This window comes from Humulus lupulus, chromosome 6 (assembly GCF_963169125.1).
Source record: "Humulus lupulus chromosome 6, drHumLupu1.1, whole genome shotgun sequence".
Taxonomy (NCBI): Eukaryota; Viridiplantae; Streptophyta; class Magnoliopsida; order Rosales; family Cannabaceae; genus Humulus; species Humulus lupulus.
This window is the reverse complement of record NC_084798.1, coordinates 40,187,471-40,205,760: the sequence shown is the minus strand read 5'-3', so window position 1 is coordinate 40,205,760 and position 18,290 is coordinate 40,187,471. Positions and strand designations below refer to the sequence as shown.

The following is an 18,290-nucleotide window of genomic DNA, read 5'->3' as shown; positions in this document are numbered from 1 at the left end:
GCAATGAAGCAAAGGAGAAGTATGATGAGCAAGAGTGCTAGGATCAGGAATCACTGGAGTGGCGTGCACATAGAGCATCGAAGGATATATTATTTTTAAATACCGCTTTCAGAGTGGTAGCTTGATTTCGAGTTGTTAGACTTGTTATTTAAGTTTGGTGTATGAGCTAGTTATTTGCTAACTAGTCATTTTATTTTTGAACAATTTTTGGTTGTTTAAGACTCGTTATTAGACATGTTTTGTCCTTTTTAATTTACGAGTAATAAAAGAGACTACGCGCAGCGTGGTCGATTCTTGCTACAAATATGCATGTGTGTTAGTTATCCGAGCAGTGTTTAACTGGTCGGTAAAATCGGGCAGTGTTCAACTGGCCGATATGTTCAAGCAGTGTTCAACTGCTAGAATATTTTCCATATATTCTATGTGTTTCACGAGTAATTAACTGCTCGAACAGATTCGGTTAGGTAGCAAGTGACTAAGGATCTTTCAACCCTCAATCATCTGGGGGGCACATGGGATATACTGGTATATAATTTAACATAGGAAATAAGAGCACGAGTTAATATATCTGTTTTTAGGCTGACTTGTAAATTTTCGAAGTCCAAAAAGGCCATTAAGCTAACTTGTTTGACAAAGCTTAAGTAACTTGGAATTTTTTAAAATTTCAAGTTAGGAGCAGATATTCGTGTGACCATAAACATCATGCTCATAAAATGTTAGAGCAATAAGAGTGTGAGAAAGTATACTTAGCATGGACTTATGAAATGTCTAGAATTTCTAAGTTAGAAAACTAAGTACTCATGCGAAAATATAAGGCATACACCAGAGTGACTTTACTCTTCACAAAAAACTTATAAATTTTTAAGTCTAGAGGAGACTTAGAATGTTTTAAGTTAACAAAGAGAAGTAAAGTATAAATGCCAAGAGCTACAAGTTTAGCTGATCAGGTGCAAGGTTTTCTTACTCAGGAGAGCAGATACAACTTCCCTGGTCGGCTAAGCATGTATCACCGATCAACTTCCCTGGAGTGAATCAAACACATACTTAGGAGTGCCTAAGGGTACTTAAAGTATTTGAAAAATTTGGTGTCGAGCATACACCTTGAGATAGCCGATCGGATGCATGTTAGTCCAAGGATCATCTCACCTATGTCCAAGGATCTAGGCCCAGGAATTTGGTGCCTAAGGTGCTGCATCCGAATCGAGGATACTCAACGAATCGAGGATACTCAACAAATCGAGGATAGTCAACAATCTGTCTCTATACCATGATGATTTTGCAAAATAGAGTTTGAAGAAATCACAAGACAAGTTCAGTCGTGGAGGATTACGCGAAAGTTATCAACCGCATAGGAGTTTTTGGATGACCTCGAGAACATTTTGCTAGAAGAAAAGTTTATCATACGAAGAAAATCATATAATAAACTTGGGGGGCTGATGTTATCCCCAAAAATTGGAGATCGATGACGTGGCAATAGAGGTGACAAGTGGCATGGAATAGTTGGGCGATATGGGCTTATTAGTAGCCCAATACATCAGTGAAGAGTTTGGACTGCTTAAAAGATATCATAACCAAGCCAAATGCACCCGAGGGGAATACTTGGGCTGAGGTGTGCTTGGCTCGGACCCTAGTCCGAGGAGCCCAAGTGTTTGGCTCGGACCCTAGTTCAAGAAAATGCCCCAAGTCATTGGCTCGGACCCTAGTCCGAGGAGGAAGCCAAAAGTGCTTGGCTCGGACCCTAGTCCGAGGTGATGCCCAAGTCCTTGGGTCGGACCATGATCCGAGGAGAAGCCTCGTGTAAGTGTGGCTCGGACCATGTCCAAGGAGAGGCCCCATGCATGGCTCGGACCTTGATCCGAGGAGGCCAAGGGAGTGCATGGCTCGGACCTTGATCCGAGGAGGCCAAGGGAGAGCATGGCTCGGACCTTGATCCGAGGAGGCCAAGGGAGTGCATGGCTCGGACCTTGATCCGAGGAGGCCAAGGGAGTGTGTGGCTCAGACCCTAGTCTGAGGAAAGCCAAGGAAGGCATGGCTCGGACCCTAGTCCGAGGAGCCCCAAGGCATGTGGCTCGGACCCTAGTCCGAGGAAAGCCAAGGAAGGAGTGGCTCGGACCCTAGTCCGAGGAGCCCCAATGCATGTGGCTCGGACTTTGGTCCGAGGAGAAGTCCAATGAGTATGGTCCATATGCATGTGTCCAGCATGCATATGTCCGACCAGCACTTGTGTGTGTCCTGCATGCATGTGTTCGACCAGAAGAAGATATTAATCAAACAAATGGACCAGACTACGTCAAATTCCCAGAAACGGCTTCAGCAAGAATCGGTCTGGGAATCGCGGGAATCTCTCATTCCTCACTCAAATTGAGGAATCTGTTGTATTTTGAATATTTTGTGTAATTTAAATATAATATAAATAATAGAATATCCCGATCCTAGGGGGATATCAGTTTAGGATCCCAAGCCTATAAATAGAGGGTTGATGGGATCAGAAAGGGACTTTTGGCAATTTGAGATTTGGTCTGAGTTCTAGAGAGAGAAAGTGCATTTTTCTTGACAGAGAAACCCTTTTTGTATTCCTATTTACACTGAAGAAACTCAGTTGACACTGGTTCATCTGATCTTGAGTGTGGATAGAATAATAAAATCTTTAAGTGGATTAGGCTATTACCGACTGATCGGGGCTGAACCACTATAAAATCTCTTGTGTTATTTACTTTTCTTGATTAAACTGTCCGTGTCGTTTAACTTCTCTTGAAGGTTCATCGTTTTTGACGTTCTCACGTTGTTGGCTAAAAACACAGTCAACAGTTGTCAAGGTGGAACAAATCCTTCAATGAATGTAAAATTCTTATAATGTTGAGGGTGAGAGTGATGGTGACAAGGTTAGTTGCTGGTTTTTTTTGTTTATTATGATTTGTTTTCATATGTTATTGTATTCTAACCCTAACTTTGTGTTTCTTTTTGTCTATATGTTTAGGTAAACAAAAGTGACTCACCACCAAAGGGTGGTGTCAAAGAAACTATTAGGAGGAGATTATTGGAAAATTATTTGCAACAATAACACACGTTTGTGTATGAGAAAATGAATGATGTTGATAAGTACTTGGTTGAAGAAACTATCAATCCAATGACTTCCCTGTTTGATATCCTACTTTGGTGGAAGGATAATTCTCAAAGGTTTAAGATTCTGTCGATGATTGCTAAGGATGTTCTTATTATACCTGTGTCTACTGTGGCTTCTAAATTTGCCTTTAGTACAAGTGGACATAATTTAGACTCATTGAGGAGTTCTTTGAGTCCAAAAATGGTGGAGGCACTAATTTGCACTCAAAATTGGTTGAAGGGATCATGAAGGGATTCAAACAAGGGAGTATTTGGATGATTTACAAGCTTATGAGTTTCTTGAAGAAGGTAAACAAAATGACTTCTTAACAATGTTCTTTCTTTATTGTTTTTTATTTTCAATAAGTGTGTAACTTTGGTTTTTGAACAGTAGACAACAAACTTAAGGACAAGGCAACAACAAATGAGAAGACCAATGCAGCTATTGTGTAATGCCCCGACTAATTCTAAGACCTCGGACCATTAAAACTACTAAGACATAGCTACTATTTTGGAATACGTACATAAAATAATTGAACTTTATTAAAAATCCAAAATACGGGGTCCCATTGTTATTACATAAAATCATAAAAATAAAACTTTATTTAATTGTTCAAATACTAAATGCGGAAAAACATAAATACATAATTGAAAAGACTTAAAAAAATGTCATCCTCGATCTTCTCCAGCAGTCCATTCAATCAGTCCTCTCCCAATACACATGCCAAAGCTTCCAAGCATCTATCCCGCCATCCAAGCTTATTTTTCTGCATCATCTAAAATAAAAAGGAATGAGCCTAATGCTCAGCAAGGAAAATCTACTAAAACAGACTATAAAGACATAAGACTAAAATCATAAATCATAAAAACATATGACGTAAAAACGTATATCATATAAACATACGACTACAATATTAATGACCATTAACTCATTACCGTAGTCTGTGATAAAACCATCTAGGTCCTCTGTCTAATAATCGAGGTAGGTTAGATCACAAAATAGTATATGATAAACCATCTAGGTCCTCTTTCTACTAATCAAGGTAGGTTTAATCATAACTCTATTCTCGATAATGATAAAAATCTTGGGATTCATTTGCTATCTAAGCAACTATATTTCCCAAGTGACTACAACATAAAACATATACATACATATATACATAAACATAACATAGCATATAAACATATCATACACACATACAATCTAACCTATTTTCCTTACCAAAAACCGTGATATTGGAGACAAGAATGGGATTCGAAAAATCCTAAAACCAAACAGTAAGAATGATAAGTTTCTAAAGAAATGGAGATCAAAAGGAGATCAAAACCATCAAGATAGAAACTTATCAAAAAACCTTATGTTTCAAGAAACTTAGACACCTAACCAAAAGCCATAATAACAAGTTAGGATCTGGAAGAAAATGAAAGCAAATAAAAGAACTATAGTGAATTAAACCTGAGGATAAGAATACCTTGGATAGATTAGAACTTCGATCTACACCTCAATACTGAAATATCACTCTATCTTACTTCCCAAGGTTTAGAAAAGCTTAGATTGAAAATCTTTTAATCTCAAAACCCTAGTGTTTTCTCTCTAGAATAAACTTAGTAGCTTGGAGGCTCTGAAGAATGCTTTAATGAAGAATGAAATGTTGGTTTTTATTTATCAAATCAGAGATTATGCCCAGCGGAACAACAATCAAATTGTCAGATTAATCCCATAAGATTTCTAGATCTACTTCTTCACACTCATATATATATATATATTGAATCAAGGACAAGAATAGAAAAAATTACCTCAGGTCCTTCCTTGCTGCTATCTTTTCATATGGCTGAATCCTTGAGATCTCACACCAAGATCTTCCAAAATGTTCTCAAGCACACAAAGAACGAGAGTGGGCTCGCTATACAAATAATAAGAAATAACTATTTATCAGATGTTCTCAACACATGAAATCTGATAAAGTTTGGACCTAGGTTTTTTGAAGAACAATAACCTTTGTTTTTGTCACTGTTCTCTTTTCTCTAAGAGAATCCTAGATACTTTTCTATCCCTGAAAAATTTACGTTATGTGAAAAACTGATATCTAATATTTAATAATATCCAATATATTAAAATATTTGTTATTTTAAACAAATTCAAAATAACTGATCAGTTATCAGATTTTTGTTTAAATAATAATATTTTAATCATATTAAAATATCTCATTATTTATTTAATATTTAAATAACTAAAATTGTGGAATCAAGAGACTAAGTCCATCTCTTATGCGTGTAGCACAGTGCCTACGCACTGTGCCACACGTGTACCACAGTGCCTGCGCACTGTGCCACACGTGTACCACATGCCTGTGCAGGCATGTGATTTTTCATAATTTTTATTATTATTTAAATACCAAAAATCCCAAAAATAAATTAATTCAAAATTAATTATATTTTTGTTAAATCAAATAATTAATTAATTACACATAATTAAACAATAATTATGTTTGATACATAGAAAAATATTTTACTTATCACATAAGTCATTTTTGCCCATTTTTTGTATTTGCCTTTGACAGTGATTGTTTGAGCCATTTCGAGGACCATGGACCTGTAACATTAAGCTCCAATAAATTGAAACTAAATAATTAAACTCTTTAATTATAATAGTTAATTTATTAATTCTGATATTACTCCACTATAAATTCAGAATTGCACTCTTTATGTTATAGATATGCTTTTACATAAATCTTTTTCTTAAGTCGTCCATTGATATAACCATCTTACAATAGTTCAACCCTCTAATTAATTAGTTCATAAATTAGAATGGGAGAATTACCATTTAACCTTTCTAATTTACTTCTTATTCCTTAAGTACCATTAATTCACTAGTGAATAATTAATCTATAATCTAATTATAGATTTGAGATCAAAATCATTCAGTTCCATAATTAACCCTTAAGGGAACTAATATACGATCCGTTAGGAAAGATTAGATTCCGTATTGTTGATACATGTTCCCATCCATCCATGATATTAAATCTCCAAAACAAAAGTCATTAGCCTCATTCTTTGAAGAGACCTTAACGAATGAATCAAAAGATTTAATAAACATGAACAGGAGTTCATGAACACTCAGGATTTAGGTTGATCTATAAATGATCATCTGTTATGATATGAATTACAAGTCTTTATTGTTAAATGGTTTTTGGATAAAGAATTTAATTCATATCGGTCCATGTCATATATAATCATATTATATAAAGCACCTTTACCGAGATGTCTTTCCACATCAATAATCCGAATCTAGATTATTTGTATCATTATGATACTCAGTAAACCGTACTTACAACTCCAATTAAAGAATTCCATAACTTTAATTTGTTGTTGTTGACTATTTTTATTCATTCATGTGACCTTAATTCTCTCGTACTAATACAAGATCACATCCTCAATAATGAATATGGAATTTTTCTGATATTTACAAAATTATTCAAATAATAATTTAACAATCTAAATATGACAATAATAATAAACCATTGTATTTATTTATTCACAGAAAAAACAAATGTCTTTACATGCTTTTAGGACACACTCCTAACATGAAATGGCTTAATGCAAGTACTTATTTATAGAGTTCAAGGAGTGAAACTAACTCCATTTAAAAAGATTAAATAAATGAATATTAATTGAAAAAATTAGAATTATTTGTTCAACAGATGCCCAGAACATGGTCAAAAACGTTCAGGAGCAAATTTAAGTTGTTAAGGCTGTTTCTAATTCGGTTCCACAAAGTTTCAAAAATACCCTAAATGAGCCGATATATCGCCTACCCCTATGTCCCGAGCCTTCGTGGTTTCATTCGTGCGAAGTCGACGTGTTTTCCGTATCAACCTTAGGCGATGTATCTGCTCCTATAGCTGTGATATATCGGCATACACTGATATTTTAAACATGTTTTTGCACATTTTCAGCACACTTGAAGTCTGGTAAAACAACTTTGACTGAGTAAAACATGATCCTAACAGCTGCTGTAAGGTTCTAGAGCTTATAGATCTATCTTTTATTATTTTATTCATCTAAAATCCTTAAATCCTTAATAAACATACATGTGACAAGTGTCACGTTCTTAATTATTATATTTAAACCTTACGTTATAATAAATAATAATTCTAGGACTAGCTATATTAATCAAACCTTATGTTAAAATTAATATTTCTAAACTATAGGCTAAACTTATAAAATCCATAACTATTTATATGAGTTTCCAACTAAATCTCGGCTTGAACCAATAAAGCTATTGCGATTGTTGATTGATGGATTCAAGCTTTTTTACTTTGTTTAAATTTCTATGAACGATCTAATTGCTATTATGGATGATTGTAACGATTTTAAGACTTGTGTTTCGAGTTTGGATGACTGTAATATTTGGGTTGTTAACTACTAGCTAGTAGTAAAAACTACTAAGACATTATTTTCTTCATTTTAGGTTTTAATTTGATCATTTTTTCTTTAATTTGAGTGGAATTATTGATTATGATAAACTTGATAGATTTTTTTTTTTTAAATGGGTTATAACCCAACCCAACCTAACCCAACCCTTAATGTAATTAGTAGGGTTGGGTTATATATCAAAAACATTTTAAATGGGTTAGAATTCTCTAGGCTGATGTAATTAGGTTGGCTCATTCAAACACCCTCAACCCAACCAACCCAACTCATGCCTAGCCCTAACTTCAGGTGGTTGTTCAGGCTGAGCGGAGCATGAGGACCCACTATCTCCTCCATCTTCGTCGTACCCGTCATCATTGTCCGCCACTTTCGAGATGCCCATAGGAGGTTGGCGTCCTTGTTCTCCGCCAGGTGTGGGTGGAAGGTCATCATTGGCAGCTAACCGGTTTCATGTACTCACCATTGTTCAACTTTAGCTTTCTTCAAGCTCTCAATGAAAGCACCAAAATATTGACTAGATTTTTCGTCAACTACAAAATTAAATAAATGCTTCAAGAAGAAGAAGATCAAACACACAGTTTTTACGTGGTTCAAACTATTAATTTGTCATAGTTCACGAGTCAATTGCATTGAGGATGAAGAACTTGCAAAGCTCAAGTTCTCTTGGAATTCAGGCAACATTTTTGCATACACTAAAAGTTGGATCCCTTTACAAGTGATGCCCTAGCCTTATTTATAGGCGGCTGAGGGGTTTAAACTCATTAATGGGAGCTAATTACAATAATCCCTTTCAATTATGGGATTAGTTATCTATACATAAATATTTCCTATACATTAAATAAGTTAGTGTGCTCTAGTAGATATATGGCAGGCCCAATACGAGGATGTCAAGCCCACTGCTTCATTAGAAAAATACCATCTACTGTCAGAATGGTAGTTGCACATTTTCCCATGTCGGACGACGTCGTAGGACATCCTTTTTGCCGCTTGTACAGAACTGACAGCACGATCCTTGTCGCCACTAGATGTCAGACAGATGTTTGTGGTCCCGAGTGTCTCCCTGGTTGACACTTGGCAATTGTTCTCCTTTCGGAGGAAGGGCTCTTTGTGTTTTGGCAGGTTGGTCACTGCTCGAGAAGCTTTATAAGCTCACCTCCTGAATAGGTTCTCGGGAGATGGGTCTCTAATCGTTAACCTAATATCTTCTCCAATAGTGGCAAGAACGATACTCATGTATTGAACTCTGGCTTCCGAGGAAAGCTAAGCGACATGTTGATTTATGCCACGTTGTCGCATGCAGAAAACACAGACAACAATAATGGTTAAGTGTTTTTCAACTATAGAACACAAAACAATCAAAGACTATGTACATTAATTCATGAAAGAAAAAAAAACTTAGGATTACTGCATTTTATGTTTAGGACCTTTTAAAAAACTTTCAACATATATGGGCTTGTGATATGCGGTATTTTGTTTTAATTTTAATGTTAGTTAATAATCGACATGTATATCTTTCGATGACGATTATTAGCCTACACTAATAAATGTCACCAAAAAGTCAATTAATTATTAGTTGACACCAAAAGTAAAAACACTAGATTTTAAGGCATTGGCTATTGACCGTAAACTAAAATCTCAACATTTTTTTAGTGACGATCAATGCTTTTGATTGATGTCAACGAGCGACGCAAAGAGTAGTTTTTGTAGTGTAGTGTGATGTTGGGCTAGGTCTAGGCCCATCTATGTAGACACTCCCTGAGTTGGATGAAATCCTTTATAAGCTTGTACCTTTATACAAATCGAGGATCTTAAGACAATCACTTATCTTCGTGATGACATCCTCTATTCCTTGGATGCCAAGTATCACTCCCAAGTTGATAACTGAGTTTAAGAATTGGAGGCACACCAATGATTGGTTAGAGGGATATTTTTCATGCATGACTTGTGAGAAAACGTGTCACACACAATCCTAGCCCCGCACTTCATCAACGGGCACCATCCCCCTCCATCATATCGGCAAAAGGTGTGACGACAACCTCTTTGCTTCCTAGGGTTTATCTCTCTTGCATGCTTATGAAGTACATCTACCTTACAACCTAATTAATAACTAGGCTTCCCTTGGAAGCTTCACTTGATCCAACTGTTGGGAGCTACTTCCATTTTCCTATATTATGGATGTCTTTCCTCTCTGATCATTCCAAATCTATGCTTGAGAATTAGACTCTTTCTTTCTTCGTTCTTACTCTTTCTAAGAGAACTTTCCACTTGAAGACATTCTCCATTGAATGCTCTTTGTCTCGCCTAGAGACTACAACCAAAGTACCATCCTTATACACCCTCAATTACTACCCAGTTAATTCTCGAATTCATATTAATGTACCCGAGAGCAAAGTCTAACATTCAAGCAGAACAACACAATGTCGAACATTGCACCCTACACTTTTTTGTAGTACCAAGAATAACATTCTATGTGTAGGTCTCCTAGAAAAAAATGATATTTTCAAAAATAGATTTTATATAATTAAAGTTATTTGATTATTTTCCATCAAATTCATTGAAAAAACATTGTGAGTTAGCTAAATCAATTCGAAATGAAAAGCTTAACAAGTGTGTGCGTTTTTTGTGTAAAGCTTAACTAATACTAGTTAATTGACTTGAGCCTAGAGATCCTACATAATGGGGGTAGGGTTACTTAAAGGCATACATACACCTCATACGTACGTATGTTTATATATTGTAAGGCGCATGTGAATGCTTGCATCATACATGACTCAATCCTCCCCTAAGCAGCCACCCATAAAAAATTGTTCCTTGGCATTGTGACAAATACAACTACCAAATGTCATCAATTGATCTATCAAAGAAAGAAAACAAAAGCAAAAAAGGTTATACATTTCTTTTGGGTGTGTGATATGCTCAATTGCTCAGAGCTGCATACTTACATTACAGTGCTCGTTGGGCTCCACATTTATCTATTCTTCTCTCATTTATCCTTGCACGTGATCAAGTTTTATATCTCCATCAAAAGAGATAAAGACAAAAAGCTATAAATATATACGCACACCACACCTATATATAATTAATAAAATGCACCAAAGTTCCATGCAACTTTGCTGAAGTCAACTACTTCCACATTATATTTTTTTCTTAACAAACTTTGATGTAGGACTAAGCAATTTTCTATGCATATTTTGTTTCGTGTCAAAATTTAGAATGTCAAACTTTAGAAATGACCTTTAACCTTGGGTAATTACATTGGTGCCCACAAGTGTTTTCTTTTGTATTTTTCTTTCTCAAAAGCTCAAAGGTACATTATACATAATGTCCACCCACTTAAGGTGCTCATAAAGCTAGCTAGTTATAACACATCTTACTAGCTATATATATATATAAAAAAAAACAATAATGCCATGCTACATATAGGTTTATAAAACTAAACTTTTTTGTTGGTAGACCCTTCATTTGGATCTTCATTCGTCATCGATCGTTCTTAATTAATTTTTTCTTCTTCTCTTTCTCACATTGCTAAACTACCTAATTTGGCAAGCTTATTTCATCAAGATCATCCAGTGATAAGAAAACTTCATCCAAGCATGAAAGCTCTGTTCCGTCATCATCATCGTCACGTTCATAGACTCGACAAAGTACCCATTTGCTACAATCCTGAAAATATCAGACCAAGAAAAGAAATTATTCAAAATATATTGACTTATAATTAAAATGTGCACTATATATAGATATATGTTTGATATAGAAATAGAGGGTGTTACAGTTATTACTAACTATTTTGTTAGATGATCTTCTTTTGGAGGATCTAGTGGAAGAACTACTACTGGAACTAGAAGTAGAGGCAGAATCAGAGAGGTGAAACTCGTGCATTATCCAATTAGTTTTGATGGCTGCACCAGAATTATGATTATGAGCCTCCCCAACGTAGAACACAAAGTACTTTTTAGTACCAACTTTCTTAGTATTATTGTTGCCACTCACTGCTTCCTCTATCCCTAAAGCCTTCCAATACCCATTTCTCGTAACCCTATTTTGAGTCTTTCTGCTGTAAAAGTACCACTTGTTGTCCTCACCCAAAGCTTTACCTGCACACACACACATATATATATATATATATATTAATTATATTTGTATGTACAAAAACACATAATTATTAACTGATATAGATTTGTAGTTCATATTTTCTTGGTTCGAAAGTGGTTGAGTTACGTACGTTTGATTATGACATAGTCTAAATCCGGCCGCTTGTTATTGTACTTGTTCTCTTTTCATTTAAAAAAAAAGTTATATAAAGAAGCTTAAGATATATATATATATACATATTTATATCCCTAGCTATATAGTACAGTACTGAAAGAACTTTATATATATATATATAAATGAATAATAATTAAGGTATGTACGTACCATCGAGTTCCCATGGATCATAAGGATAGAGTTCGAGATCGGGAATGACATCGGGATGGCAAGGTAAGAGGGAGACCTTACGATGAAGGAAGTGGACTACAAGCTCTTCATCAGTTGGATAAAAACGAAAGCCAGGAGGCAAATTTACATTGTTATTATCTCCCATTATATATATATATGTATATATATACTATGTAACAGAGAACAAAGTATTTAGAGAGAATAAGAATTGAGTAGGAGATGAAAGAGAAGGGAAAATGATCTCAAATTAAGATATACAAAGAAGAAGAAGATATATGTATGTATATGATTATATAAATATATATATAAAGAGAGAAAAGAGGAATTAGGAACAATAAAATGGGGTACTTGTAAAAGAAGTTTAAGCTGTGGGGATGGTATTTATAAGTGAGAGAGAGAGAGAAAGAGTGTCTATATGACGTGAGGCACAAGGTGGGATTTGATCTCAAAAATAAAAACATATAAATAAATAATGGTGGGGGATGAATTTCAAGTTCGAGTTAGATGGTTTTGATTATATATGTATTTATAGTGGTTTTAGATATATACATATACATACATAAAGATGATATAAAGTTAATGGTTGTTCGAACTTCCAAGACGGCGGGCGGCACCCAACGGAACGTGTTAGATATGAGTTGTATATATATATATATATATATATATACAGTACATTACATTACATATATGATTATTCCAATAGTAACGGGATCTACTTCACTACTTTTGGATATCACTAATCACTATATACCAAGCTTTGTTTGTGCTTGCAACTACAAGAGAGAGAGACTTTGTTCTTGTGCCACGTTATGTATAAATTGCAAATTAATAATAGCCTACCACTTGTATCCATGTAGGTGATTACTTCATATTCATATACATTTTTATGAGATAGTAGTACTTTTATCACTCTTTTTTTTTCTTCTCTATACTTTATAAGAAAATTGCTCCATAAAGCTGTACTTTTTTCTTCATTAAAAGCTTAATCTTTACAAATACAAACAAGTCGATGTATAGAAAGTGTCCTAATAATTTAAATCCACCAATTGAAAATCGTCACATGATCAATTATTGTGTGTGTGTGTTTTTCCTAAACAGCTCTCTCATATATATATATATATATATATATATAATGGGAATATTCATGAAATGAGGGAGTCAGAATTAATGTCTAGAGAGTCAGTTTTTTTTTAAAGAGTCAAAATAAATTTATAAAGGACATGGGCACCTTAATCCCCTGACTTTGGTCATTATATACGTATAATACTCTTTCAAATCAAATTAATGCTTTCAATTAGATTGTACACTAACCCGTTTAGGCAACAATTTGATGATGAGCAACCTAACTAGTGACTCCCCCCTGTCCCTATAAGAATTATAGGTTATCAAATAAATTATATGAATACGATAGTGTTGTTATTGATCATGTCACCAGGTGAAAAAAATTGGAATCGATTCAACTACTGTAATTAATTAATTAATTAACATGTCTATTAATTTAACGTAGCTTGGTCTTGTGTGCGTTCAATTTTTCTTCTCTCTTATCAATTCCCTTTTCCACTACTAATAATAATTAATGTATAATATTGTTGAGTTTTCCTAAAATAATTATTAGTATACGTGAACGTCCTGATATTTTTACGTATCAAAGTATGTTGAAATTAATAATAATAATACAAATTTTTGTAATGGTTCTGATGGATACTAGAGTAAGTTCTCTCTCACCGTCCATATAAGTAAAAAGGTTATAATAAATATATGTATAAAGAGATTTTATGCATATCTATTTTATATAAAAAAATATATATATAGATATGGGAATTTTTTTTATTTTAATCGATTTTTTTATTAATTTTAATAGAATATTTCAAATATTTAATGGAATATATTTTTAAAATTAATTAAAAATAAATATTTATTAATTATATTAATATAAATTCAAATATTATAAAATATAATAATAATAATAATATTTAATATAAGAGTACTCTATATTTAATAATTATATTAATATAAATTTAAAGTCAAATGCTTTGAAATATTATTATTATTATAATATATAATACAAAAATAGATATTTAATAATTATATTAATATAAATTCAAATGTTATAAGTTCAAATTCAAATTTTACTAATTTTAATTTTTTTTATTTTGAAAATAAAAATAATTTAAAATTTTAAAAATAACTAAAATTCTATATTTTCCCTTCATTTTTTTATTATTTTTTAAAATATGTATAAAAATACAACATTTTGAAAATATTAAGTATTTTAGCTGCCATTTACTCTTATAACAATAATATATAATATATAATCTTAATTTTATTAAAAAAAATTATTATTTATATTTAAAAAATTATCATATTATATATATTTTTTAAAATCATAAATAATGTTTTAATTTAATTTTTTTTAATATATTTCTATTATTCTTTTATATATAATATTATTTATTTATTTAAAATTTATATATAATAATATTAATTTAATAAAAATAATTAATAAATTCTATATATAAAACTAAATATGCATGTTGTTGGTTGTATATAGTATAATAAATAATTTTTAAAAGAATTTCTTCCTTAAAATCAATAAATGGAATATTGAAAAATATATATAATATGGGCCATCATCACACTTCATGCTGATATCATGCAGTTGCTGTAATCCACGTGGCAAACACAAATATGGGTTCGGTCGTGGACCAAATTGAAACTCATGGGAGGCTGGCCCCACCCTCTTTTGGAGTGTGCCTATGTACCAATAATGATTTACCATAATTATAATTGTTCTGGTTTTAAATTGAAAATGACTTGTTGGAGAACTCTCCCTTCCCTTTCCTTTTTACATATATATATATATATATATATAAATTTAACATTTATTTTTTCTCTTTTCTAATCTCGTTATGCATCTCCCTTGAGACCAGTAATCAATTGGTTCAACTTGAGACAACGATTAAGATCATGACCCTTTTGAAATGTATTCTTACTGTTATCCTTTCATTCTGGAGTAATTTATAATGCTGATAAAATAATTTGAAAATAATATTATATTGACCTTGTTGAATATTACTCCTGAATGAAATGAGATTGGTGTGGAACCCCATTTCAAGACTACATACATCCGTACCTCTTATATAAAAAAGAGAGAAAAATATATAAATAAACTCACTTGAAACAAGAATCAACTATTATTGTTAGGAGAATGGGGAGTGAGTTAAAGAAGATTTGCTTGGGTCGACCTGAAAAAATGTGTGTGAATGGATGAACCCCACATTATGATATAATTAATAATATACATTATAATAACAATTTATGTATCTTAGAGAAGAAAACAAAGGATGGAAGAGAATAATAAATAAATAAAATACGTTAGGGGGAAAGGAGTCCATTGCTTACGGCTTCTCCAACTCTAAAAAACAATCATTTTAGTGCAGCCAATATGGCCTCCAATATGTGCATCAAACTAGTAGTAGTAGTAGTAGTAGTAGGCTAGGAGGAGCTGCCTCTACTAAAAATAAAAGCAAAAGGGTGATTTGATCGAACCAACTAATGGCACGTTTAGAGAATGGACTATTTATTATTATGTGTCTTGTTGTGTATAAATATGTAATAAAAAAATAATGGGATAGGACCTACTTATATAAAATCCCACTTAAAAATGAGAGAAGTGATTTATGATTTAGAAGAATATTATGATTCGGACAATAAGAAGGAGTCCGAATGATCTTGTCCTCAATATTATGATAATTATTTATGACTTGGATAATTATGATTTTCATTACATATATCTCTCCACAATTAGTGCACTACTAATTCACTTTTCTCCTCATATTTATCTAAACTAGCTTATTATACTACAACTATTATAGAAGATGTTTTTAGTTATGTTTGCAAATTTTGTTTTGGCTACGAGTTTAATTAATTAGGATAATATTTCAAGCACTCTCCTTCCCATATGTGGATATGTGTGGTGTTAGATGAGTCACTCTATTAGTATTGGCTGCACAATTTAATTATGAATAATTGAATTCGCATCTCAAATATGTGGTGGGGGTGGCCTTAAAGACTTGCTACAAATTATTATATATTTAAAAAAATAAAAGAATACTTGAATCACTACTAAAAAACTTAGATTTTAATTTCGGTTTTTAGCTTTTATATATTTTAATTCATGCATAAATGACAATCAAAGTGTGTCTACTTATATTTTGTTTTATTCTAACAATTATTATGAATAAAATAATCGTAAACTCATTTTTCTTTTTCTTTCTAGTTGTGAATAAATAAAATTATGCGTGATGAATTATATTAAAATAATTTTGATTATATAGCTAAATATATATACCTAAAATTTACACACTAAGGACTAATTGTTCTTAATTTTAATTATATGTTATATCATTTTGAGAAATAAATGGAACAAATAAAATGGTATATTCTGTTTTCATTTGAAAATAATCCTGGCACTTATCATATTTAATCTATAATATTTCTACCACTTGATATTGGTATTTAAAATTTGCACATGCTTGGCGTTGCCATTAATGCGTTTGAGATTCTAAATAATGGCAAACTGCATCGAGTGGTAGGAATAATTGAACTCCCTGCCGAATCAATAAAACTTTAAAGAACAATGCTTTGTATATTATTGAATTAATGTAATAAAAATTAGAGAGGTGTTAAGGAAATTTTCTTTTTACATTCTTTTTAATATTTTAATATATTGGATAAATATATTAATTAAATATTTCATGATTTAAAATTATTATAAATTATTGTAATATTTGTCAAACATCGATTGTTTTTTTCTTTTAAAAGTCAAACATTGATAGTTTATAAAGGGCATTTAGTATTTTCTAGAAGTTATTATGGAAAGTTCTATGTTCGATTTTTTTCTTCTTCTCATTTATTTTCAGTTAATTAATTAATTTCATAAGTATTTTTATATGTAATTAAATTGACATATAATTTTGTAAGAAAAAAATTGACATATAATATTTAAATTAATACTAAAAAATACAATTTTGTTTCTTAGCTTATATTTACACTCCATATATATATACTAAGTAAAAATAATTGACATAGATATATATTTACATGAGTGCATGACATATATATAAATTACAATAATATTTAAAAAGAAATTAATAATAGAAAAAATCATAGTGTAGAGTAATATACATACATCAACTATTTTTAGTTTCTAATGTAACTCGCAATGTCCTCTGGTGAATTTGATGAAGAAAAAGAGATTCAATCATATTAATATTATACATGGATTTTAAATTTAAGTTTGTTGCTAGTTTGTTTTTTTTTTAAAAAATAAGTTTGTTTCTAGTTGATAGTAGATTATATTATATTATATTATATTATATTATATGTTTAATATGGTATTATTCTAATACATTAAGTTTAAGTTTAATTAACTTTTATTTAAGTTATAAAACGTATGATTTTATTATTTTTTAAATAATTGCCATTGTAAAATATATAAAAAATATCATATTTTAATTTTTTTAATTATTCATTTATTTAATTTGATTCAAGTTTAAATCATATTTACAATCTACCGTTAAATATAAGAATATTTTGTCATATATAAGAATATTCTGTTAAAGTTAACAAAAATAAAAAATAAAAAACCGTTAAAACTAAAAATTTCCATTAACTACACACTTATTATATTGAAGATATATACCTCAAATTATATACACTATTTTATAAATAAAAAAATACATCTATTTATAACTACATCCCATATATTTTTAGGGAAATACTTCGGTACAATTGTACTGGTGTTGTCACTTTTTGTTTTTCAGTTATTTACAACACCTAAATAATTATAATACAATTTTTTATATATGATTATATACATTGTAGTCATTTAAGACATCCTACAAATTTTTAAGAAATTCTAAATAATTTACAGTACCGTAAACAAGGTTCAAATGGCTTATTGCACGAGTACCTATTTTTTTGTATACGCGTGTAACATTCGACTGTTTAAACCTTGTTTTTAACACTGCAAATGATTTCGAATTTCTTAAGAATTTGTAGGATGTCTTAAATGACTACAATGTACATCGCCATATAAAAAAATTAGAATTATAACTGTCTAAGTGTAGAAAACAAAAAGTGACAATATCAGCCCAACAAAAAAAGTAGTAGTTATACTGAAGTCTTCCCCTATATTTTTATATTATATTTTAGATTGCACATTCCCTAAAAACATTATACACCCATTCATTAAAATAAAAAAATTCAAGTTTTAAATAACTATTTAACCTTTTCTTAATAAAATAAATAATTAA

General features: G+C 31.5%; 1 protein-coding gene across 2 annotated transcripts; it reads right to left on the bottom strand.

Annotated features, from left to right (window-relative positions):
- Positions 1-10,791: 10,791 nt before the first annotated feature.
- LOC133783978 (NAC domain-containing protein 104) lies at positions 10,792-12,388 on the bottom strand. Of its 2 annotated transcripts, none has more exons than XM_062223542.1 (3): positions 11,953-12,388; positions 11,316-11,630; positions 10,792-11,199 (listed from the first exon to the last, which is right to left on the bottom strand). In XM_062223542.1, the coding sequence occupies exons 1-3, from the start codon at positions 12,116-12,118 to the stop codon at positions 11,192-11,194; spliced, it is 489 nt and encodes a 162-aa protein (XP_062079526.1). In that variant the 5' UTR covers positions 12,119-12,388; the 3' UTR covers positions 10,792-11,191. The 2 variants fall into 2 exon arrangements, with proteins under 2 accessions (XP_062079526.1, XP_062079525.1); XM_062223541.1 differs by having other exon boundaries at positions 11,320-11,630; positions 11,953-12,377.
- Positions 12,389-18,290: the final 5,902 nt, after the last annotated feature.